This window comes from Podarcis vaucheri, assembly GCF_965113315.1.
Source record: "Podarcis vaucheri genome assembly, chromosome: 10".
In the NCBI taxonomy this organism is placed as follows: Eukaryota; Metazoa; Chordata; class Lepidosauria; order Squamata; family Lacertidae; genus Podarcis; species Podarcis vaucheri.
In genome coordinates, this window is record NC_138748.1 from 69,907,812 (window position 1) to 69,933,358 (window position 25,547).

At 47.2% G+C, this 25,547-nt stretch overlaps 1 protein-coding gene across 1 annotated transcript; it reads left to right on the top strand.

The window, feature by feature from the left end:
• The first annotated feature begins 2,194 nt into the window (after positions 1-2,194).
• ZC3HC1 (zinc finger C3HC-type containing 1) lies at positions 2,195-25,509 on the top strand. The gene is made up of 10 exons (XM_082239095.1): positions 2,195-2,371; positions 4,947-5,057; positions 5,804-5,955; positions 9,547-9,630; positions 10,499-10,626; positions 14,521-14,675; positions 16,705-16,948; positions 18,596-18,805; positions 19,585-19,779; positions 24,730-25,509. The coding sequence occupies exons 1-10, from the start codon at positions 2,217-2,219 to the stop codon at positions 24,796-24,798; spliced, it is 1,503 nt and encodes a 500-aa protein (XP_082095221.1). The 5' UTR covers positions 2,195-2,216; the 3' UTR covers positions 24,799-25,509.
• The last annotated feature ends 38 nt before the right edge of the window (positions 25,510-25,547 follow it).

Here is a 25,547-nt window from a genome sequence, read left to right on the forward strand (position 1 = left end):
AGGAAATAGCGGATCGACAGGCGGAAGAGACGGTTCTTCTTCGCCAGGAATCTTGGGAGTTGTAGTTCTGCAAGGGAGGTGTCCTGGGCGCTAGCGCGAAAACTATAGTTCCCAGGAGGTTTGAGGAGGTCGCGACAGTTTTAAGGGCTGCAGAAGAGAAACAAAATGAATGTTATTAGTAATACTACTACTACTACTACTAAATTCATATTCCGCCCACCTGGCTGTATTTCCCTAGCCACTCTGGGCGGCTTACATCGTATAAAACACAACAAAGCATCAAACATTAAAAAAAACAAGATATCCTATACAAGCAACATATAAACCAACAAATCAGTGAAAAGTGGTAACAACAGCAACAATAACCAGTTCATAGTTATACCCAAATCAAAGTAACAGCCAACCCAAGTCAACATTTAACCGACAAAAATGAAACGAGAGGAACCAAAATTAGGGAGGGAAAACTTCTGTACTTCTAGCGCTAGTACAGTGGTACCTCCGGTTAAGTACTTAATTCGTTCTGGAGGTCTGTTCTTAACCTGAAACTGTTCTTAACCTGAAGCACCACTTTAGCTAATGGGGCCTCCTGCTGCTGCTGCGCCGCTGGAGCACAATTTCTGTTCTCATCCTGAAGCAAAGTTCTTAACCCGAGGTACTATTTCTGGGTTAGCAGGGTCTGTAACCTGAAGCGTATGTAACCTGAGGTACCACTGTAACTACTTGCATACTCCCTGCCTTTACTTCGAGGAAATAAAGGCAGCAATATGTGGGTCTCCTCTCCGCCACTGTTTTGTCCTCACAACTAGGCTAGGCTGGCTGGACAGACAGTGTCTGCGTTCAAGCTCAGCCAATGAAACTTGTGGCCAAGTGGCGACTGGAACCTGGGAGTCTCCTGCTTAGCTTAACACTCGAATCCAGGCATAGCCAAACTTGGCCCTCCAGTTGTTTTGGGACTACAATTCCCATCATCCCTGACCACTGGTCCTGTTAGCTAGGGATGATGGGAGTTGTAGTCCCAAAACAGCTGGAGGGCCAAATTTGGCCATGCCTGCTCTAACCACTACGCCACACTGCCTTGCAGCACAGGAAAGGTGCCTTTTCTGACAGTAAGAGCTGTCCAACAGTTGGAACGGTCTCCCTCTGGAGGTGGTGGAATCTCCTTCCTTGGAGGTTTTTAAGCAGAGGTTGGATGGCCAGCTGCCATGGATGCTTTAGCCAAGATTCCTGCATTCAAGAGGGTTGGGCTTGATGACCTTTGGGGATCCCTTCCAACTCTACGATTCTATGATGGGCTGCGCTGGGGCTGCAAGTTCCCTGTGTCTCATCAAACCCCGTTTTTTGTCCTGCTGCGCTTTCTCGGTGGAGGGTGGCTGCTAACCAGGGGAGAAGGCGATTTCTGCCGTCCTTTGCTTGCCCGTTTCACTCCCTTCGAGACAAGACTTCTGCAGAAGTCCCAGCAAAGGAAGAATGGATGCAAAAACATATGGAATATGCAGAAATGACGAAACTTACCGGAACAATGAGAAATCAAAATAGCAAACTTTTTGTAAAAGGATGGAAATAGTTTATTGAATAATAATAATAATAATAATAATAATAAAATATTATTTATATCCTGCCCATCTGGCTGGGCTTTCCCAGCCACTCTGGGCGGCTTCCAACCAAATATTAAAATAAAGTGATATATCAAACATTAAAAGCTTCCCTAAACTGCAGGAGGCAGTGGAAGACAGGAGTGCCTGGCGTGCTCTGGTCCAGGGGGTCACAAAGAGTCGGACACGTCTAAACAACTAAACAACAACAACATATTTAAAGTAGATGATGATGATGATGATGATGATAATAATAATAATTTATTACTTATACACCGCCCACTCTGGGCGGCTTCCAATAAGACACTAAAATACAATAACCTATTAAACATTAAAAGCTTCCTTAAACAGGGCTTAAATGAGCAAGTTAAGTTAATCTGGATATGCAGAAGATATTAGCAATAAATTTAAGGAACCGCAGAAAAGAGGCGGAAGGAAGTTCGAATTTTCGAAATGTTAAAATGATTGTAAAACCAGTGAAATGTATAAACCTGAAAAGCATAAATAAAAAGAGAGAGAGAGAGAGCAGCCTTGCGGGTAGCGATGGGCGCGAACCGAATCTCCCCGGAACCAATGTTCCTTTGGTGAGGAGGCGCGGCGGAAGGTTTATAGCGAGGGACCAAGATGGCGGCGCCCAGCGCTACGGCAGCTGCTGCTGCTGCCCCGGAGAAGGAGGACGGCGATTCGGGGGCCAAGACGAAGTCGCCGGCCATCACGCCGCAGAAGATACGGGAACTGATCGATGAGGGGATCGCTCCGGAGGAAAGCAGCCCGGAAGGGTGAGCGGCGAGGCGGGGAGGGGAGAGGAGCAGCCGACGCCGAAGCCCGACCATCCCATCCGCACCTAGAAGCGGCCTGGGCGGCATCCGAGGCGGTTTTCGTGCCGGAGGAGCTCGCCTTCCCCTCGGTCAGCTGCAGGCCAGACGGCGACGGGCAAGCGGGATTCCAGGGCTGAGGAGAAGGAAGGGATTTGGGGTTGCACAGGATATAGAAACCTGGATTTGTTCAGGGCATTTATTCATCCTGCTCCCTTTCCTCCATGGTTCTCTCCTTCTTCCTCCCCATTTTTATCCTTGCAACAATTCTGTGAGGCGGGGCTAAAGATGACCCGTCCTGTGGGAATATGTTGTTGTTGTTATTTATACCCCGCCCATCTGGCTGGGGTTTCCCCAGCCACTCTGGGCGGCTTCCAACAGAATATTAAACTACAATAACCTATTAAACATTTACAGATAGGTAGCCGTGTTGGTCTGCCATAGTCAAAATAAAAATATTCCTTCCAGTAGCACCTTAAAGACCAACTAAGTTAGTTCTTGGTATGAGCTTTCGTGTGCATGCACACTTCTTCAGATACTATTAAACATTAAAAGCTTCCCTAAACAAGGCTGCCTTCAGATCACAGCTGCCAACCTTCCCTTTTTTTGCGGGAAATTCGCTTATTCCAGCGCCGCTTCCCGCTGCTATCCTGGACATATATCCCGTAGACTGTTCCCGGGACAGGTGAGGCTGCTGATCCCTTATTTTCAAATCTGAAAGTTGACAGCTATGCTTCAGATGTCTTCTAAAAGTCTGGTAGTTGTCCTCTTTGACATCTGGTGGGAGGGCGTTCCACAGGCGCCACCACCGAGAAGCCCCTCTGCCTGGTTCCCTGTAACTTGGCTTCTCACAGTGAGGGAACCGCCAGAAGGCCCTCAGCACTGGACTTCACTGGGAAGAAGTACCCCCCTTGATCAAAGGGAAAACAGGGACATCCTGGGCATTATTCTGTTTCCAGCTGCTAGCTTAGGGGATGCCCGCAGAGCAGGGCAAGTGTCCCCTGTATTCTGCTCCCAGGACAGCTGTGGACTTAACATGTGGATGATAATGCTTTAGTTTATATCAGGGGTGGGGAACCTTTTTCAGCCTGAGGGCAGCATTCCCTTCTAGGCCAGGTGTGCTGGCACGGATGCTTGTTCCAGCAGTTGTCACCAAAGCAGCAGCTGCCTGTAAAAAGCAGTGTTACAAGCTGCTACAATGCTACCCTACCAACTGCTTCCGACTTCTGCTCATGCTAATATACACTATTGTCATAAGTGTGAGGAAATAAATGGGAATAATTTTTTATTTTTTTAAAAAAACCCTGTGCATGACTATGTTAATCGTTTGCCGTATGTTATGTTTGTATGGAAATTAAAAGATATTCTAAGTCCTGACTGTGAAGATTGAATGGTTTTAACACATTTGATCCTGTGCTTTGCACTGTCATTGAGGTACAGTGGTACCTTGGTTTGCATACGTCTTGGTTTGCATACGCTTTGGATTACAAACACGTCAAACCCGGAAGTGCGTGTCCTGGTTTGCAAACTTCTTTTGGATTACAACCCTTTATTATTATTTTTATTATTATTAAAAACAAATTTTTTTGGAGGCCCCATTGGCGAAAGCACGCCTTGGGTTACAATCTGTTTTGGTTTACAAATGGACCTCTGTGTCAGGATGATATGTGGGTGCTAGCCGAGATAACAACCCGGGACTCCAGCTAGCTTTACAAGATTTATTAAGTCCAAAAACTATGTACAATCTGGATGTCTTAAAAACATGTCTTCCTCAGTCACTATCAGTTGCCGGAAGTGGCTCCTGCCTCTTCCCTTTCCAGCATAGAAACTTCCTGACACACACACCCCCTTTCCTCCTCTCCCTACGTAAAGACCGAAGTGTCAGAGGCTCTTCCTTTCGGTCTGTTTCTGTGTTTCCTGACAGCCCCTCTTTCTCTTCTCTCTCTGACGAAGTGCAGCTGCTCATTAAAGGAGGCAGCTCCCTGTACATTCCAATCTCTTCCCCCTTCTCAGCCAACAGTTCCCTGACACTCTGGAACGGATTATGGAACAGGATCTGATTTCTTTCCGCAGGGCCTGTAAGACAGAGTTGTTCTGCCTGGCCTTTGGCTTGGAGCCAATTTGATTCCCTCCCTCCCTCCCTCTCTTTCTTTTTTCTTTTCCTTCTCCTCCTGCGATGAGGCTACATTTTAATATTTTAATGTTCCATTATTTTAATGTTGTATTTTATTTTTGTTTTTAAGTTGTAATCATTCATCTTGTTTTTATTATTGCTTGTAAGCCGCTCTGAGCCCGGCCTTGGCTGGGGAGGGCGGGGTATAAATAAAAAATTATTATTATTATTTATTAAACCAAGGTACCACTGTATATTGGTTCAGTGGGCCAAGATTGCTGGTCTTCAACTGTTCAATTGTCAAAGCTTTATTTTGGTCTGGGTGGAGACATATTTGAGCTGATGAAAGACAGGAGTGAAATCGGTTCTTGCTGCCGCCATGAACAGAAAATTGTCTTACTTTACTATCTCTTCCCTGCATTTCAGAAAGGATTCGTCCGCTTTCACTGAAGTAGCAAATGGATCTCCCCAGATCGACGAGTTGCCTTTTGAGGCCACCAGTAAAGAAGCGTACTTCAGCAGAGTGGAAACATTTACCATATCCTTTTCCCCTTGTTTCTCAGACAGCTATATCGAGCAACTCCCCAGTAGTCAAGAGCAATATCAGCCGCTGGGAATCTCCCCATTTTGTAATTTGGAAACTGCCAAATAGTGGGGATTCATAACAAGTCAAAATTGGGCATGTTCTGTAGGTTAGGTGAGTGAAGGGAAGGTCTAAGTGAGAAGACGGTTCAGCAGTAGGGTGAGAATTGGGCACAGAAAGGCAGAGAAAGGCAGGAAAACATACTTCTAACGGGGAAGTGCTGGCATTTCATACTCATAGATGGAACTGGGATCAGTCCCACCTGAAAAAATAGCTTATGTAGATTGGTTCTTCTGACTTGCAGACAATTTTATTTTTTATTTTATTTTATTTTATTTATCCCCAGCCAAGATCGGGCTCAGGGCAGCTAACATCAGGTATAAAAACAATTGATTAAAATACAGCTTAAAAACAAGATTAAAATACTGTTTAAAATGCATTTCAGTGGAATCCCAGATCAAAAACTGTTTGCTGGGAGAAAACGTCAAATCTTCACCAAGGCCAACTATCCAGACTGGTCCTTAGTGGGCCAGAAAAGCCAGGGAAGTCCCCAAATAGGGGTTCCATCACAGAAGGAAAGGGACCTGGAGGTGCTTTAGACAGCTGGGAAAGTTGGACAAAGTTTTAAATTCCATGGTAGGCCTTCGGAAGAGGAGACCTTTATACTAAGCATAAGAAGTTGAGCTCCTTAACGCAAGCACTCTCTCAAGTGGGCAGGCAAACCCCACGAGTTGTCTCCTCTGATTTGTGCCAAGTATGGATGGACCAATATCGAGTGCGATATGTTGAAGTGTGCCAGCTGCCAGGCCTACCTCTGTGCCAGTCTACAGCTGGCTTTCGACTTCAGCAAGTGTAAGTGCCGCAGAGTCTCAAATCCTGACAGGGCCCAGTCTGTTAAAATCCAAAGGCGACCCTATGTAACAATCTGCACAATTCTGTGATTTTCTTGGGCAACTATGGAATGTGGACAGGTGTGGGGGGGAAAGGCAAATTCAATGCTAGAGATCATTAGGAAATGAATTCCGGGGAGGGGCACACATTGCTTCCATGATGAGGGACTGGAATGCTTCTTAATACCAGTTGCTGGAAACCGGATGAAAAGAGTCCTACTCCTTTCTCCTGGGCCGTGTCCAGAAAGTGCTGTTGGGGGATGAGTGTTCAGACCCCTGGGCTCTCACTTGTGGGGTGCCTCAGGGTTCCGTCCTCTCCCCCAAGCTTTTAAATATCTATAGGAAGCCACTGGGAGAGATCATCAGGGGGTTTGGGCTGGGTGTTCATTAGAATGCAGATGATACCCAGCTCTACCTTTCTTTCAAATCAGAACCAGTGAAGGCGGTGAAGGTCCTGTGTGAGTGTCTGGATGCGGTTGGAGGATGGATGGTGGCTACCAGATTGAGGTTGAATCCTGACAAGACAGAAGTACAGTTTTGGGGGGACAGGGGGCGGGTGGGTGTGGGGGATTCCCTGGTCTTGAATGGGGTAACTGTGCCCCTGAAGGACCAGGTGCGCAGCCTGGGAGTCATTTTGGACTCACAGCTGTCCATGGAGGCGCAGGTTAATTCTGTATCCAGGGCAGCTGTGTACCAGCTCCACCTGGTACGCAGGCTGAGACCCTACCTGCCCGCGGACTGTCTCGCCAGAGTGGTGCATGCTCTGGTTATCTCCCGCTTGGACTACTGCAACGCGCTCTACATGGGGCTACCTTTGAAGGTGACCCGGAAACTGCAATTAATCCAGAATGCGGCAGCTAGACTGGGGACTGGGAGCGGCCGCCGGGACCACATAACACCGGTTCTGAGAGATCTGCATTGGCTCCCAGTACGTTTCCGAGCACGATTCAAAGTGTTGGTGCTGACCTTTAAAGCCCTAAACGGCCTCGGTCCAGTATACCTGAAGGAGCGTCTCCACCCCCATCGTTCAGCCCGGACACTGAGATCCAGCTCCGAGGGCCTTCTGGCGGTTCCCTCATTGCGAGAAGCGAGGTTACAGGGAACCAGACAGAGGGCCTTCTTGGTGATGGCCCCCGCCCTGTGGAATGCCCTCCCTTCAGATGTGAAGGAAATAAGCAGCTATCCTATCTTTAAAAGACATCTGAAGGCAGCCCTGTTCAGGGAAGTTTTTTTATATTTAACGCTGTATTGTTTTTAACACTTGATTGGAAGCCACCCAGAGTGGCTGGGGAAACTCAGCCAGATGGGCGGGGTATAAATAATAAATTATTATTATTATACCAGCATCTCGCTGGCTGCTCTGAGAACACGATGCTGCATTAGATAGACCATCAACGTGATCCATTGTGTTCTTCTTATGTTTAAGAACTCCCATCAGTCTTAAACAGCATGGTCAATGATCAGAGATGATTAGAGCTATAGTGCAACAACATCTGGAAGTCCAAAGGTTCCCAGTCTGATTTATAGCATTTTTTTACCCCTGCACCTTTCATTCTGTTCTGCCCTGTTTGAATGGCTTCAGCTAGGTGATAGTTGGAGTCCCTAGTGAGTTCATGAAGTGGGCAAGATTTCAACTGGGGGACTTCCCAGTTCAGAGCTCAGTCTCTTAGCCACCACTGTGCACCAGTTCCTGTTTGTCCCTAGTGATTAATAATAATAATAATAATAATAATAATAATAATAATAATAATAATAATAAATTATTTACACCCCGCCCTTCCCAGTTCAGAAAACCGGGGTCAGGGCGGCTAACAACAAATTTAAAACACTTAATTGATGCAGCAAAAAAGAGCATAAAACACAGTATAAAACATGAATAACAATAAATTCAGAATTCAGAAATCAATTTAGGGAGGAAATCCATCCAATAAACATTAGATGATCCTCAGGGCTAGCTGGCTAAATTAGTCCTATTTGGGCCAGCGAGGAGACCAGGGGAGAATTAGCTGTGGGTTCCCAGAGCGGGTAATCTTCATGAAAAGGGGAGGGGGAGGGAAGGGGTTAGTCTGGAAGCACCTGCTGTTGTGGCAATGATGGCACTGAGTGAGTATGGACTTGGTCAACCCCTCAGAGAGAGTCCCATGTAAGAGCAGGTTATCAGCATAAAAAGCTTTTGAACAAACACTTGAGTTTGCCTGATGTGAGCTGTCGTCTGAAACAGTTGGGGAGGTGCCAGGCTCGGGACAGCTATTGAATGGGCATGGTTACTTTAATAATAATAATAGTAACATTTTATCTATATCCCGCCCTCCCCATCGAAGCTGGGCTCAGAGCGGCTAACAACAGTAAAACGATAAAACATTCTAAAATCATTTCATTATAAAATCAATTCAGAATCAAATTAATGGCAACCATTGGGCTAGAGTTCTATGAGGATTACCAAAGGAGGGGGTCAGACTGTGCCTTGGCCAAAGGCCTGGTGGAACAGCTCCGTCTTGCAGGCCCTGCGGAAAGATGTCAAGTCCCACAGGGCCCTAGTCTCTTTTGACAGAGCGTTCCACCAGATCGGAGCCTCAGCCGAAAAAGCCCTGGCTCTGGTTGAGGCCAGCCTAACCTCCCTGTGGTCCGGGACCTCCAAGATGTTTTTGTTTGAAGACCGTAAGTTCCTCTGTGGGACATACCAGGAGAGGCGGTCCCGTAGGTACGAGCGTCCTGGGCCGTATAGGGCTTTGAAGGTTAAAACCAGCACCTTGAACCTGATCCTGTACTCCACTGGGAGCCAGTGCAGCTGGTATAGCACCGGATGAATGTGATCTCGCAGCGAAGACCCCGTAAGGAGCCTCGCCGCGGCATTCTGCACCCGCTGGAGTTTCTGGGTCAGTCTCAAGGGCAGCCCCACGTAGAGCGAGTTACAATACTCCAGTCTGGAGGTGACCGTCGCGTGGATCACAGTGGTCAGGGCGAGAGAGGTAAGGAGCCAACTGCTTAGCTTGGCGGAGATGAAAAAATGCCGCCTTTGTTATAGCTGCAATCTGCGCCTCCATGGAAAGGGAGGTGTCGAAGATTACACCCAAACTCTTAACGGACGGTGCTGGTACTAATTGCGCCCCCGCTAGAGATGGGAGTTGCCCCCCCCAATCCCATATCGCCCCATCCCAGCCACAGGACCTCTGTCTTCGAAGGATTTAGCTTCAACCGGCTCCCACGTAACCATCCAGCCACAGCTTCCAGACATCTGATCAGTGTGTCTGGGGCCGAGTCAGGATGGCCATCCATCAACAGATAGAGTTGGGTGTCATCGGCATACTGATGGCAGCCCAACCCAAAACTCCGGACAAGCTGGGCGAGGGGGCGCATAAAGATGTTGAAAAGCATCGGGGAGAGTATCGCACCCTGAGGCACTCCACACACCAAGGGGGGGCACGATGACAGTTCCCCCCCAAGCGCAACCCTCTATCCCCGACCTTTGTCACTTAACCGGTTTGAAAGGATTTTTCAAGGTGGCTCCTTTCCCCGGGAGACCTGGCATTCAGGAGGTATGTTTGCTTTCCAGACAAAGAGAGGTGCGTGGAGCTGAGGAAGGCTTTGTCAGCGGCTCACGAGAAGTTCTGCTTCTGGCCTGACAGCCCCTGCCCAGGTAAGCAGTGAGGTGCCTTGCTGATGGTGGGAAAAAGGAGCTAGATCATGCTAACAGGTGAAAACGTGTTTATTCTCCCAGGCATTTGGACCATCAATAATGGTCATCATTTGGGGGGATGCTTTTTGGTGTTCTGTCTTAAGCTGGTAAAGGTAAAGGGACCCCTGACCATTAGGTCCAGTAATGACCGACTCTGGGGTTGCGACGCTCATCTTGCTTTACTGGCCGAGGGAGCCAGCGTACAGCTTCTGGGTCATGTGGCCAGCATGACTAAGCCGCTTCTGGCAAACCAGAGCAGCGCACGGAAACGTCGTTTACCTTCCCGCTGGAGCAGTGCCTATTTATCTACTTGCACTGGTGTGTTTTCGAACTGCTAGGTTGGCAGGAGCTGGGACCGAGCAACGCGAGCTCACCCCGTCGCAGGGATTCGAACCGCCGACCTTCTGATCGGCAAGTCCTAGGCTCTGTGGTTTAACCCACAGCGCCACCCGAGTCCCCTTAAGCTAGTAGTTTGGTTATTTTATCTTTTGGGGTGATTTCTGTGGATGAACACTTTAGTGTGTACGTGTGTGTGTGTGTGTGTGTGTGTGTGTGTGTGCGCGCGCGCGCGCGCGCGCGTGCAAGCGTGCAATGTTCTAAAGGATCTTTACCTTTACCTTATGTGTGGCATGACTGAAAGCCTGAAAGGGAGCCAATGGGAAATGGCCAGAGAAGATTTCCCCATGGCTTTTAAGCATGCTGGAAGAAGTCATGAGAGGAGAAGGGTGGAGTCTGACCTGAAACTTGATTAAATGAGTCGCCACTGCCTGCCTCACTGTTTGTTGGCCAGCTGTTCTTCAGACTGCTATTTCTTCTCCCTTTTGATTAGATCGCTTTTCTGTCTTGCTGGTCGATGAGCCCCTTGCGCTTTTCAGCGACTTCCTGGAGCGCTTTCAGAGCCTCTGCCAGTTAGAACTTCAGCTGCCCACTCTGAAATCAGAAGATCTCAAAAGCATGGTAAGAGTTCTCAAGCGGCCTGCGACCCTACCAGGGGTAGTGAGCCAAGCGGAGGGGAGAGTCCATGGGGTAAAGGACTCAAGCATCAATCTGAATTTTTAAATGAGGGACACTTGCCTATAACTCACCAGCTGGAGGTGATCTAACAAAATTCAAGCTTGCAACCCTCAGACGGGGTTTTAAAAAGGAGCCAAGACGTAGCCATGCCTTGAATGTCTGAGCTCAGTCCAGGAAGCATGAGTTGTTGTTGTTGTTGTTGTTGTTTAGTTGCGTCCGACTCTTCGTCACCCCCTGGACCAGAGCACGCCAGGCCCTCCTGTCTTCCACTGCCTCCCGCAGTTTGGTCACACTCATGTTCGTAGCTTCGAGAACACTGTCCAACCATCTCGTTCTCTGCCGTCCCCTTCTCCTTGTGCCCTCCATCTTTCCCCACATCAGGGTCTTTTCCAGGGAGTCTTCTTTTCTCATGAGGTGGCCAAAGTCTTGGAGCCTCAGCTTCAGGATCTGTCCTTCCAGTGAGCACTCAGGGCTGATTTCCCTCAGAATGGAGAGGTTTGGTCTTCTTGCAGTCCATGGGACTCTCAAGAGTCTCCTCCAGCACCAGAATTCAAAAGCACCCATTCTTCGGCGATCAGCCTTCTTGATGGTCCAGCTCTCACTTCCATACATCACTACTGGGAAAACCAGAGCTTTCACTATACAGACCTTTGTTGGCAAGGTGGTGTCTATAGGGGAGTGTAACTCATTTGGTGAGGGGGCACCAGATTTTGCCATCTCACAGGGCGCCACTGAAATTTGAGGCACCAAGGTCCGCCACTGCCCTGCTGGCACACGTTCATTGGTGATGCTGTACGGGGCTGCTGGGAGTTGGTGGTCCGCAACATCTGGGAGGCAGCAGGTTGGGGAATAATAATAATAGTAATTCTTCATTATTTATACCCCGCCCATCTGGCTCGGTTTCCCCAGCCACTCTGGGCGGCTTCCAACAGAATATTAAAATACAATAGTCTATTAAACATTGAAAGCTTCCCTGAACAGGGCTGCCTTCAGATGTCTTCTAAAAGTCTGGTAGTTGTTTTTCTCTTTGACATCTGGTGGGAGGGCGTTCCACAGGGCGGGTGCCACCACCGAGAAGGCCCTCTGCCTGGTTCCCTGTAACTTGGCTTCTCGCAGGGAGGGAACCGCCAGAAGGCCCTCGGCGCTGGACCTCAGTGTCCGGGCAGAACGATGGGGATGGAGACGCTCCTTCAGGTATACTGGACCGAGGCCGTTTAGGGCTTTAAAGGTCAACACCAACACTTTGAATTGTGCTCGGAAACGCACTGGGAGCCAAAGGCAAATGGGGCTTCCTGTGATTCATTGCCAAGTCAGCTGGGGCCAAGCAGGGCTCTGGGAGCGAGTCCTGATGGAGGGAACTCAAGTTCTTGATTCCTCGTCCCTCCCAAAGAGGTGGAGGGTGAGCTCAGATTATCAGAGATCCCCACATTGATTTGTTGCTGTTGTTTTCTGGATCCTGTTGTAACTGCTTGCAATGAAACCTTCATGGCTTATATTTCCCTTCACTTACTTGAAAGCAGAGAGGCGGAACTGAAGGGCTGCTACTTCCCCATCCCTAGGCTGAAGAGGTTATATCCACCATAGTGCCAAGGAACACATTCCATTTGTGCAAGGATTTCCACCTATGCAATGAAACTTGCACACCTACTAAATCTGGGGGGGTCGTCTAACCCTCTGTAGCATATTTGGGAAGAGTGCAAGTTGCAGGCGAGTTCCATGTCCGAATGGAAAACTTGCACTTGGGTTTTTGTCGGGCGCCACCCAAGGTCTCAAAATCTCATGGAACATTGAAAGCTGCCTTCTACCAGGTCCAACTCTTTGCTCTCCCAGCCTTGGATTTTCCACCTGGGGGGGAGAGAGGCTGCCACTGGGGACTAAGGGAGAGTGAAGTCTCTCTGACCCAACCTCTTTTCCATGAAGCCCTGTTGGCATTTTTCTTCCTTCCTTTCTGGAGCTCCTGCGTGAAACTGGAGAGATCTCTGCTCCCCAGTTCACTTTGGGAAGTGTAGTGATCAGGTGGGATTGCTATGAGGAATTAAAACAAATATATAGTAAGCCATCTGTGTCAGCAATGAAAGCATTGCGTTGACTGGGTTTAAACTATTTTGATATGATTCTTGATCAATCCACACCTCTGCATCCCTGTTCCATTTCTCTTTCTTCACCAGCCACGTACACTGTCAGTTGCTTAGCCAGGCAGGTATTCTGGGCCATAAAGATAGTGGGCAAGTTTCTTTGAAGTAGCCTTTCTGATATGTTAATCCCAGGAGGTTAATCTTAGGGCCAGGAAACAGATCTCATATGAAGGTGATAGATCGCTGTCCTCCTAGCCATCCTTCTTATCATGTATATTGCTTGTTTATCACCTCCGGGGTTGCCAAATGCTCTCCTTTGTAGTTCTGTTCTTTGTTTACCCCAGAAATATGTGCGCTTAATTAGTTTTGGTGGTTTAACTTTTCCCCACGTGGGGTTTGTGGAAATGCTCAGAAGAAATCATAGAATCATAGAATCATAGAATCATAGAATCATAGAGTTGGAAGAGACCACAAGGGCCATCGAGTCCAACCCCCTGCCAAGCAGGAAACACCATCAGAGCACTCCTGACATATGGTTGTCAAGCCTCTGCTTAAAGACCTCCAAAGAAGGAGACTCCACCACACTCCTTGGCAGCAAATTCCACCGTCGAACAGCTCTTACTGTCAGGAAGTTCTTCCTAATGTTTAGGTGGAATCTTCTTTCTTGTAGTTTGGCTCCATTGCTCCGTGTCCGCTTCTCTGGAGCAGCAGAAAACAACCTTTCTCCCTCCTCTATGTGACATCCTTTTATATATTTGAACATGGCTATCATATCACCCCTTAACCTCCTCTTCTCCAGGCTAAACATGCCCAGCTCCCTTAGCCGTTCCTCATAAGGCATCGTTTCCAGGCCTTTGACCATTTTGGTTGCCCTCCTCTGGACACGTTCCAGTTTGTCAGTATCCTTCTTGAATTGTGGTGCCCAGAACTGGACACAGTACTCCAGGTGTGGTCTGACCAGAGCAGAATACAGTGGCACTATTACTTCCCTTGATCTAGATGCTATACTCCTATTGATGCAGCCCAGAATTGCATTGGCTTTTTTAGCTGCCGCGTCACACTGTTGGCTCATGTCAAGTTTGTGGTCAACCAAGACTCCTAGATCCTTTTCACATGTACTGCTCTCAAGCCAGGTGTCACCCATCTTGTATTTGTGCTTCTCATTTTTTTTGCCCAAGTGCAATACTTTACATTTCTCCCTGTTAAAATTCATCTTGTTTATTTTTGCCCAGTTCTCTAATCTGTCAAGGTCATTTTGAAGTGTGATCCTGTCCTCTGGGGTGTTAGCCACCCCTCCCAGTTTGGTGTCATCTGCAAATTTGATCAGGATGCCCTTGAGTCCATCATCCAAGTCGTTGATAAAGATGTTGAATAAGACCGGGCCCAAGACAGAACCCTGTGGCACCCCACTAGTCACTCTTCTCCAGGATGAAGAGGAACCATTGATGAGCACAACCAAATCTGATTGGTTCTTACGAACACTCTGTCAAAAGTTCTTTTGTGAATAAAACGACCTGGGCCAGGGGCTGGAGGGACACACAGGCAGAGATTATTATACGCACCCTTCCCAGAGTTTTGCTGGTTCAAGCCTCTGTGTGTATTCTTATTAATCAGAGTTCAATCCTTCCTTTACTTTGGGAACGCCTCAGGGAAGAATGGGAGCTTTTCAGGTACAGAATCCCAAGTTTTCTAGGTAACCAAATGGAGAAGGCAGGCATCTGCCTGTACGGAGTGTGTTGACATGGTTCCTTTGGCTTCCTAGGGCTTGACAGAAGAGAAGATCAGCCACGTCCTGCAGCTGATCGAGGAGGAAGCCGACTGCAAAACAGAGAGTGAGAAGACGCCAGTCAAACGTGCCTCAGACCTTCAGATCCATGTCCCGGCCTGCATCTTGGCCCTCTGTGGATGGACTAGTAGGTATGTAGGCAACCGGAATCATGGAATTGTAGAATTTTTTTTTTAATTAAAAAAATAATGTTTATTAAAGTTTCACAAACAATAAAAAATTTCAAGATTTAAACATAAGAAGAACTTCAAGAGTAAAAGCATACAAGAACAAAACATATAAAAAATACACAGTAACAAACCATTAGCAAAAGAAAGGAAGGAAGAAAAGAAAAGAAAGAAAAGAAAAACCAAAAAACAGAACAAAGAATAAATTAATATTTTCATCTCTTATAGTTCATTCACTAGTTTCTTGACCTCCTCACACCTCCCATTTTGTATTCCAGTTCAAATATTAAATTCAGCAAATCCTTACCCTCTAGCATTTATCCTTTATCAATCCCCATTTACATTTTCTTAAAAATCTTTTTACCAATACCACTTCTTTTCAATCAAATGTCATTTTAACATTCCTTAATTTTACAGTGCTTCTGCAAGTAGTCTTTAAATTTCTTCCAGTCTTCCTCCACCGACTCTTCTCCCTGGTCACGAATTCTGCCAGTCATTTCTGCCAATTCCATGTAGTCCATCACTTTCATTTGCCATTCTTCCAGGGTGGGTAGCTCCTGGGTCTTCCAATACTTCGCGATGAGTAGTCTTGCTTCTGTTGTTGCATACATAAAGAAAGTTCTATCCTTCTTTGGCACCAGTTGGCCGACCATGCCCAGGAGAAAGGCCTCTGGTTTCTTCAGGAAGGTATATTTGAATACCTTTTTCATTTCATTATATATCATCTCCCAGAACGCCTTAACATGGTATTGTAGAATTGGAAGGGGACCGAGAGAGTCAACTAACCCGACCGCCTGCAGTGCAGGAAGCACAGCTAAAGAAATGCCTAAAATCTGTTTAAAAACCTCCGATGAAGTGACATTCCACTGTCAAACAGCTCTTACCAGCAGAAGGTTCTCCCTGGTGTTTAGTCGGAATCTACTGTCTTGTAATTTGGATCCAGCAGAAAACAAGCTTTCTCCACCTTTCACGTGACAGCCCTTCACATATATGAAGATGGGTATCATACCATCTCGGAGTCTTCTCTTCTGTAGGCTAAACATACCCAATCGAAAGATGTCTTCTTCTTTATTAATTCGTCTTTATTAATTTAAAATATCATCTTACATATATATTACAAATAGTTACATCAAAATTAAACACAAAACTATAATAGAAAGAAGATAAAGATAATAAAAATAAAAAGCAAAAAAGAGTTAACAATAAGAAATGAATTGGTTATAACATCCTGTCTTTTCTAATACAGTGGTACCTCTGGTTAAGTACTTAATTTGTTCCGGAGGTCTGTTCTTAACCTAAAACTGTTCTTAACCTGAAGCACCACTTTAGCTAATGGGGTCTCCTGCTGCTGTTGCACGATTTCTGTTCTCATCCTGAAGCAAAGTTCTTAACCTGAGGTACTATTTCTGGGTTAGCGGAGTCTGTAACCTGAAGTGTATGTAACCCAAGGTACCACTGTAAAGTCTTCTGAAAGAAATTTCCAGTTGTTCTCGTTGTACTTTTTCTATTGTCTTAATTTTATCACGCAGTTTGTTTTATAAGTTTTCCTGCATATACATCTAGTATATTTATTCCATTTGTTTATTATATACAGGTATCATTCAGTTCTGCTAGGATAGCATCATTATTACAATATAACCTTATATATTCTTTGAATAGTCTCCGTTCTCTGAATTTTTTTTGAAGGATGTCAGGCACATTCAGACATTCCCACGTTCCAGTCCCGTGACCCCTGCTACTTCTGTACTAGGCAAGTTGTCCCGCAGCTGCCCTTGTCATCACCATCTGTCGCAGGGATGGGGAACCCGTGGCTCTCCAGATGTTGCTGTGCTTCCAAACATCTGGAGGGCACTAGCTTGGGAAAGGTGAGCCTAGAGGGACTTGGAAGCCCCAAGGCTTTGCAGATAGGGCTAAGCTGATGTCTTGGTACGGATCACATTTCCTTTATCCCCTGATTTTAATTTTTGGTATTGATTTTTGTGTCCTCCCTCAGCCCTTCCTCTGGATCCGTCCACCTCCCCTTGATCACCTGCTGTCGCTGCATGAGGAAGGTGGGCCTATGGGGTTTCCACCAGATCGAGTCGGCCATCCCTGAGATGGAGCCTCCCTCCAGCCTCACCAGCACTCCTCTCCCTTTTTCGGACGGGCGCACGGACAGAGTCCCCGCGGTGCCCACGTCCCCACGACGGATGATGACCCGTAGCCGGGACACGAGCTTCCCTCTGGGCTTTGAGCAGGTCAGTCTTGTGGGGGGGCAAGTTACAGGTCTAAGCTGGAAGGGGCTTCCTTTCACATCGGGGCAGGGACTCCTCTTTTGAATCCCTGCCCTGCATTTGAACCACCCGCAAAAATCTCTATTTGCATTCTTGGGCTCTGTTTAGATTTTCTGGATCTCCTCCTGAGTGTAATAAGGGACGCGGGTGGCGCTGTGGGTTAAACCACAGAGCCTAGGGCTTGCCAGTCAGAAGGTTGGTGGTTCGAATCCCCGCGATGGGGTGAGCTCCCATTGCTCGGTCCCTGCTCCTGCCAACCTAGCAGTTCGAAAGCATATCAAAGTGCAAGTAGATAAATAGGTACCGCTCCGGCGGGAAGGTAAACGGCGTTTTCGTGTGCTGCTGTAGTTCGCCAGAAGTGGCTTAGTCGTGCTGGCCACATGACCCGGAAGCTGTACGCCGGCTCCCTTGGCCAATAAACCGAGATGAGCGCCGCAACCCCAGAGTCCGCCACGACTGGACCTAATGGTCAGGGGTCCCTTTACCTTTACCTAAGATGCCATAAGAAAGCTGCAGAGATAGCACAGGATAGTGCGCACCCTGGAAATGATCTCTTTCAGCTTCTGCCGTCTGGAAGAAGGTCCAGGGTTATAAAGATTAGGACTAGCCGCCTGAGAAACAGTTTCTATTCAAATGTGATTTTGGTTTTAAATGCAGTGTAAGGTAGTTTCTATGGGAGTATATTGTATTAATTATGGGGTATTAGAGTTTTTAGGGGGCTAACCAGGCTGGGAAAGCTGGGACAGCAGGCTTGTTGGGTTTCGAATGTCTGATGTAGATTTTTTCAATTTCATTGTTCTATATGGGACAATGACAATAAAGATTATCGTATCGTAAGGGTATGTTTCCCCTATCGTAGAGTTGGAAGGCACTACAGTGGTGCCTTGCTTTACAACCATAATCCGTTCTGGAGGTCCGTTTGTAGACCAAAACAGATTGTAACCCAAGGCGTGCTTTCGCCAATGGGACCTCCAAAAAAAGTTGTTTGTAATCCCCCCAAAAATGGGTTGTAATTAAAAAAAAAAGGTTGGAAACTGGGACACGCACTTCCGGGTTTGACGTGTTTGTAATCCAAAACGAATGCAAACCAAGACGTACAAAAACCAAGGTACCGCTGTACAAGGGTTGTTCAGTTGAACCCGCTGCCATGCAAGAAGCACAGCTGAAAAATTCCTAACAGATGGCCATCTGGCCTCTGTTTAAATACCTCCAATGAAGGAGAGTCCGCTACCTTTAAAAAAAGAATGCTGCATGCTAAAGTAACCCATAAAGGAAATCTGTGATCCATATAAATTAGGCAAGGTGGGCATATTCTGCCAGTATGGTCTTATTTCTACTGCTCTCATCTTTTCATTTCCCTTACTGCAAATCTACTGACCCTTTGTCTTTTTTAACTTGGTCTTCGTCTGTTGTCTCTGTCTTCGTTGTCTCTGTCTTCATCTCTGTCTTCATTGTCTCTGTCTTCATCTCTCTCTGTTATTCACTGCCTCTGTGTAGGAGTGGGATGGAGGGAGAATAGTTCCTGCCCCTCTGGGACCCCTTCTGAGTCCCACTCCTTGCTTTAATGCAGGGGGAGGGCACACCCAGCTAATCCCTCCTTCCCTTCCGCAGCACGAGAAAAGCCCGTCCCCCGTGATCAGCCGCATGCGCAGCTGGGACAGCTCCAGCGAACGAGCCGAGGCAGAAGCAGCGAGCCCCACCACCCGCAGCCGCCCCGTCACCCGCAGCATGGGGCAAAGCGATGGCAGCCTGGGGGCAGAGGTCTCCTGCAGCCCTCACCGGAGGACCAAGCGGCCACGACTGTGCTCCACAAGCAGCTCGGTGAGTGCTTGGCAGGGGGAAGGGAGAAGGAGGAGGAAGAATAATAAGCCAACCCTTCAAAGAGACAGAAGATTTTAGGAAGGAGAAAACATAAACTAGAACAGGGGTCAGCAAACTTTTTCAGCAGGGGGCCGGTCCACTGTCCCTCAGACCTTGTGGGGGGCTGTACTGTCAGGAAAAAGCAGCAATGCGAAACCCAGCTGCAGGTGTCTGGAATGCAAAACAGGATGTTGATGTCTGGGACTGTACTATTGGAAGAAAGGGGCAGTCTATTCACTGTACTGAGCACCGGATGTTAGCTCAGAGTGTCATCTGACCTGTACTGGAAGTACAGGGGTGGAGTTTTTCTTCTCTACTGTTGGAGTCTGGGGAGTGCAGACACGTTTCTCTGTACTGCTGGAATGACATGAATAAAGACATGTAAATAGATTTCGGTCTGTCTCTTTACCCCTCCCTGAGGGAAGCAGGGAGGAGGGGAAGAGGTGTGTCCCTCTCACACTGAGTGGGATCGCTGATTGGTGACCTTGCCTGTATCCTGCCGGGAGACGCAGACGGGGAGGTCAACAAGAATCTCAAGCCGAATGCCTGGAGAATGGCCAGTTACCTCTGACTGCAGCTGAGTATCCGACATGGATTACAGTGTTGACGGAAGTCAAAAATATTGTATAAGATGTGAAGATACGTTGTATGACTGTTGGAACTGATATGTTAAAAAATTAATAAAAATGTATATATATTTTTAAAAAATAATAAATTCCCAACTCCTCTGTCTCTCTCAGGATTCATCTATCCGGAGCTTCTTTGACCCCATTTCCCAGCACCGCGACTGGTGCCCGTGGGTCAACGTGATGAAGGATCCTGCGAGCTCTGGAGGGACCCAACAGGAGGAGAAGGAAGACCTCGGCTGGCAGGTCACCCTGAAGGCCCTCCTGGCTTCTAGGCAGTCCGATCGGCCTGTGGATGTGGAGTCAGAGGTGAGAACCTGACACCCAGTGCCCGTGGCGTGCTAGGCGCTGTGCAGAACAAGGAAAGCCCTTTTCCGCACAGCGTGTGGTTGACCTGTGGAACTCCCTAACACAGGAGGCAGGGTGGGCACAAACCTAGATGGCTTTATTTATTTATCCCCCCCCCTCCATTATTCATTTTATAACACAAATAAAGAACACAAACAGGAAAAAAAACAATACACACAAATTCTTGTCATATCCTTATTTTTCTAAACATTGTTAGGTGGGCTTCCCCAAGTCCCCCCATCTGATTTTCATTTTACTTCATCTTTAGCAGTTTACATATATCATAGTTTCTAACCATCTTTTTTTATCACACTTAAAATAACTTCACATTTTATCACTTACAAATAATACAATTTTAAAGTACACTATCTTCTACTTCTAACCCTACAGCCTATATCCACTTCCAAAGCTATTCCAAGATTTAAATATGAACATATTTTTTCAAATATTCCTTAAACTTCTTCCAATCTTCTTCCACCATCTCTTCTCTCTGGTCTCGGAGTCTCCCGGTCAGTTCGGCAAGTTCCATATAATCCATCATCTTCATCTGCCATTCTTCTGTAGTTGGTAAATCTTGTTTCTTCCAATTCTTTGCTAGCAATATTCTCGCAGCTGTTGTGGCATACCAAAAAAAGTAACATCCTTTTTGCGGATTTCACCCCCCACTATACCAAGTAAAAAGGCTTCTGGATTCTTAATAAATGTGTTTTTCAGCACCTTTTTCAGTTCATTATAAATCCTTTCCCAGAAGTCTTTCACCTTGGGGCAGGTCCACCACATGTGGTTAAAGGTTCCTTCTATCTCTTTACATTTCCTGTATTTATTATCATGAGTATGATACATTTTTGCTAACTTCACTGGTGAAGCCTAGATGGCTTTAAAAGAGGATTCGACAAATTCGTGGAAGGGGAGAGGGCTATCGATGGCTGCAGGCCATTGGTGGCCATTCTGAAAAGGAGTTGGTGGAAGCCACAGGAGGGGAGAGGGTTCTGTGGGGTTTCCCACTATAGGCATCTCGTTGGCCCCTGTGAGAACAGGGTGCTGGACTAGATTGGCAGCAACCCTGTTTGTTTTTGTTTAGTCGTGTCCGACTCTTCGTGACCCCCTGGACCAGAGCACACCAGGCACTCCTGTCTTCCACTGCCTCCCGCAGTTTGGTCAAACTGTTTAGGGACGCTTTTAATACTGGATGAATCATTGTATTTTTAAAATAATAATAATAATGATAATATTTTATTTATATCCTGCCCTCCCCAGCCAAAGCCGGGCTCAGAGCGGCTAACAACAGTAAAAATAGCACAGTTTGCATAAAATCACAGTCAATTAATTGAAATACATTCTAAAATCAATTCAAAACCAAATTAATGGCAACCATTGGGCTAGAGTTCTATGAGGATTACCGAAGGAGGGGGTCAGACTGTGCCTTGGCCAAAGGCCTGGTGGAACAGCTCTGTCTTGCAGGCCCTGCGGAAAGATGTCAAGTCCTGCAGGGCCCTGGTCTCTTGTGACAGAGCGTTCCACCAGGTCGGGGCCAGTACTGAAAAGGTCCTGGCTCTGGCTGAGGCCAGCCTAACCTCCCTGTGGCCCGGGACCTCCAAGATGTTTTTGTCTGAAGACTGTAAGGTCCTCTATAGGACATGCCAGGAGAGGCGATCCCGTAGGTACGTGGGTCCTAGGTTGCATAGGGCTTTAAAGGTCAAGACCAGCACCTTAAACCTGATCCTGTACTCCACTGGGAACCAGTGCAGCTGCTATAGCAGCGGGTGAATGTGATCTCACAGCAAGGACTCCGTAAGGAGTCTCACCGCGGCATTCTGCACCCGCTGGAGTTTCTGGGTCAGTCTCAAGGGCAGCCCCACGTAGAGTGAGTTACAATAATCAAGTCTGGAGGTGACCATCGCGTGGATCACAGTGACGAGGTCAGGGCGAGGGAGGTAAGGAGAGGTAATATTCTGCTGGAAGCCGCCCAGAGTGGCTGGAGAAACCCAGCCAGATGAACGGGGTATAAATAATAAATTATTATTATTATTATTATTATTATTAGCAGGATTTAGCAGGCTCTTCTTATGAAGTGCATGTGTGACTGTTGGAGGTCCCATCCTTCCTCCAACCTGGGGGCCTTTGGAGCTGTTGGACTACAACTCCCAGAAGCCCTTGCTAGCACTAGCTGGTGTGCCCATTCCCATGTGTCTGAATAGCTTACAAAAGGCCCTGGCGGATCTTTTCTAACTCTCAACTTGATGCAAGGAATCCAAAGCAGCCCTAAAAGGCACCCCCCTCCCATTTCTCTGCTTGATGTCATCCAATAGGAGACAGGATGTTTCCCTCCCTTTGCTGGGGTTCCCCAAACATTGGGGAAGTTCACTGATCCCGGATGAGCTTATAACGTTGTCGTTGCCCCCTAGCTAGAATGCATTGGAATGCAAATGAAATAAAATCAAGAGCTGGTACAGTCATACCAGCGTCATACCAGCGTGGAACGCTCTGTCACAAGAGACTAGGGCCCTGCGGGACCTGACATCTTTCAGCAAGGCCTGCAAGACAGAGTTGTTCCACCAGGCCTTTGGTCAGGGCCCAGCCTGACTCCCTCCTCTGGCAACCTGCACAGAATTTTGCTCAACGGTTGCCATTAATTTGATTTTAATTAATTTTTATAATGAAATGTTTTTAGAATGTTGAATTATTTGATTGTTTGATTATTTGATTGTTGTTAGCCGCCCTGAGCCCGGCTTCAGCTGGGGAGGGCGGTATATAAATTATTATTATTATTATTATACCTCTTGTTACGTTTGCTTCAGGTTAAATCTTTTCAGGTTGCGTCCTGCAGCGACCCGGAAGTACTGGAAAGTGTTACTTTCGGGTTTCACCACTCGTGCAGGCGCTCGAAATGACATCGGGCGCATGCGTAGAAGCGGCAAATCACGACGCGCGCAGATGTGGGTTGCGTTCTGCTCATGTTACGAACGGGGCTCCGGAATGGATCCCGTTCGCAACCAGAGGTACCGCTGTATATGATCAGCATTTATCCATCATTACTAGGAATCATAAAATGTAAAAAAAGAAGAAGAAAAAGGAATACCGTTCTCTGAAAACAGCTTCTCACATACAGAGGTTCCTCATGTGTTTGGGTAGTGCACTCTGGACATTAATTTTATTAGTAAATTAATTGCGGCATTTACATCCCGCCTTTTCCTCCTGGGAGCTCAAGGTGGCGTGAATGGTTCTCCGCCTCTTCATTTAATCCCCACAACAACCCTGTGGGGTAGGTTAGGCCGAGAGGCAGGGACTGGCCCAAGGCCACCCAATGAGCTTCATGCCCACGCCTTTGACTTCTGATGCCCATCGTTCCAAATTAAATTTATGCACTGCCCCTCATAACCTTTTCCACCCCTGCAGAGCCCCATCAACCCCAGGAGGGGTCAGTATCCACCTCTTTGAGAAACCCAGGGGACTGGTTCCATTGTGGAACTGCTCTGACCATTGAGTTTCTCTCGGTGTTCACCCAGAATCCGTCCTCCTGGAACTTCAGCCCGTGAGATCTGGTCCTTTGCCCTGTGGGGAGGCAGAGAACAAAGTCTTTGCCCTGTTCTTTCTGCAGGGATTTGAGGAAGGTTTCATGTGTCCATCCGTCCCCAACACACCACAGCCTTCCGGTAAAATGTACAGTGGTACCTCGGGTTAAGTACTTAATTCGTTCCGGAGGTCCGTTCTTAACCTGAAACTGTTCTTAACCTGAAGCACCACTTTAGCTAATGGGGCCTCCTGATGCTGCTGCTGCAGCGCGATTTCTGTTCTCGTCCTGAAGCAAAGTTCTTAACCCGAGGTACTATTTCTGGGTTAGCGGAGTCTGTAACCTGAAGCGTCTGTAACCCAAGGTACCACTGTATCTGACTTCTATAACACACCTGAAGGCAGCCCTGTTTAAGGAAGTTTTTAAAATTTGATGAATTATTGTACAGTGGTACCTCAGGTTAAGTATTTACCGTATTTTTTGCTCTATAAGACTCACTTTTTCCCTCCTAAAAAGTAAGGGGAAATGTGTGTGCGTCTTATGGAGCAAATGCAGGCTGTGCAGCTATCCCAGAAGCCAGAACAGCAAGAGGGATTGCTGCTTTCACTGCACAGCGATCCCTCTTGCTGTTCTGGCTTCTGAGATTCAGAATATTTTCTTTCATATTCTCCTCCTCCAAAAACTAGGTGCATCTTGTGGTCTGGTGCGTCTTATAGAGCAAAAAATACGGTAATTCGTTCCAGAGGTCCGTACTTAACCAAAAACTGTTCTTAACCTAAAGCGCTACTTTAGCTAATGGGGCCTCCTGCTGCTGCTGCGCTGCCGGAGCACGATTTCTGTTCTCATCCTGAAGCAAAGTTCTTAACCTGAAGCACTATTTCTGGGTTAGCGGAGTCTGTAACCTGAAGCATATGTAACTCGAGGTAACACTGTAGTCCGTTCCTACATCCTTCCCTCCTTTGAGTTGTTCCCCACGCCCCTGCCAATCTTTATTATCATCTTCTGAACCCATTCAAAGTTGTCTACAAGAGCATCCGCCAACCTGATTTTTGGACTACAACTCCCAGCTGTGCTGGTTGAGACTGCCGGGAGCTATAGTTTCTGCTTGCGAGATGGAACGATTCACCCCAAACGCTCCCTGCTCACCATTCTGGGGGTTTTCCTGACATACACACCCAAGATCTAATTTGGGGGGTAAGGGAAAGCCTCATTGCTCCAGGGCTTTTGCTGACAGGGTTTGTTCAGGCAAATCCCACCTGTGGAAACTACTAGTAACGCAACCTGAAATTGCATTGGACATTTCTGCTGCAGCATCACACTACTGCCTCCAGAGATAACACTACACGTTTTTTGCCTGCGTTCATATGAATGCTTAAGTTTGTTTCTTCTTCCTGCTACAGAACCTCTCTGTGAAATCCCGAAAGGTGTTCCGCATTTTCCGGCAATGGGAAGCTCCCTGTTCCTCCTGAGAACTTCCGGCCTTTGACAGCATTGTGGAAAGGAACCTGCTAAGCATAATGGGTGGAATTCTCTCTCTCTCTGTTTGTTATCAATGGAAAAAGACTTACTATTTGCACTGGTGGCAAGGCTGTCCCGGGAAAACTTGCCTTGGCTCCAAACTTGTAACCCGGAGTAATCCTCAAGGGCAGCAACCGGCTAACAATTGGAAGAAGACACATCAATTGCAGCCACGGGGAGCCATCTTTTTCTATGCCTTCTTAGGGTTTACATGATGGTTTCTTGAATCCTTTGCACTGGTTCCCAACTGCCTGGGCGATTCTCCATCTTAGGTGGAGCTGAATTTCCCTGCTGTGCCCCTGGCTTGAATTGAACTGAGAGAAGATGGGTGAGATGGCCCACTTTGCATGTGGCAGATATGGGTACGTCTCAGCTACAGAATTCAATTGGTTTTGCAGTTGAGGCTCACTACCCTCCTGCTGCAAGGGATCCTGGGAACTGTAGTTCTGCAAGGGGCCTAGGGCTATCCGACCAACCATTCTCAGCCCCTGCACAAAAACTACAACTTCCTGCCATCTTTTTTTTTGGGGGGGGGGCAGGCTATTTAAATGACTTTAAAACCAATTTAAGTTTGCAGCGTCGATGTGGCTCTCGTGTTGAGTTTTGTACCCAGGCTGAGGTCTGGAGAACTTGACATTAATAAAACATTTTGCTGTCTTTTTTTATTATCATAACTTCGCTCAGATTTCCATTTGCGTGT

Coding starts and splice junctions, on each gene's coding strand:
- ZC3HC1 (XM_082239095.1), top strand. CDS start 2,217: ATGGCGGCGCCCAGCGCTACGGCAGCTGCTGCTGCTGCCCCGGAGAAG. Junction 10,627..14,520: donor CAGAAGATCTCAAAAGCATG/GTAAGAGTTCTC, acceptor TTGGCTTCCTAG/GGCTTGACAGAAGAGAAGAT. Junction 16,949..18,595: donor TCCCTCTGGGCTTTGAGCAG/GTCAGTCTTGTG, acceptor TCCCTTCCGCAG/CACGAGAAAAGCCCGTCCCC.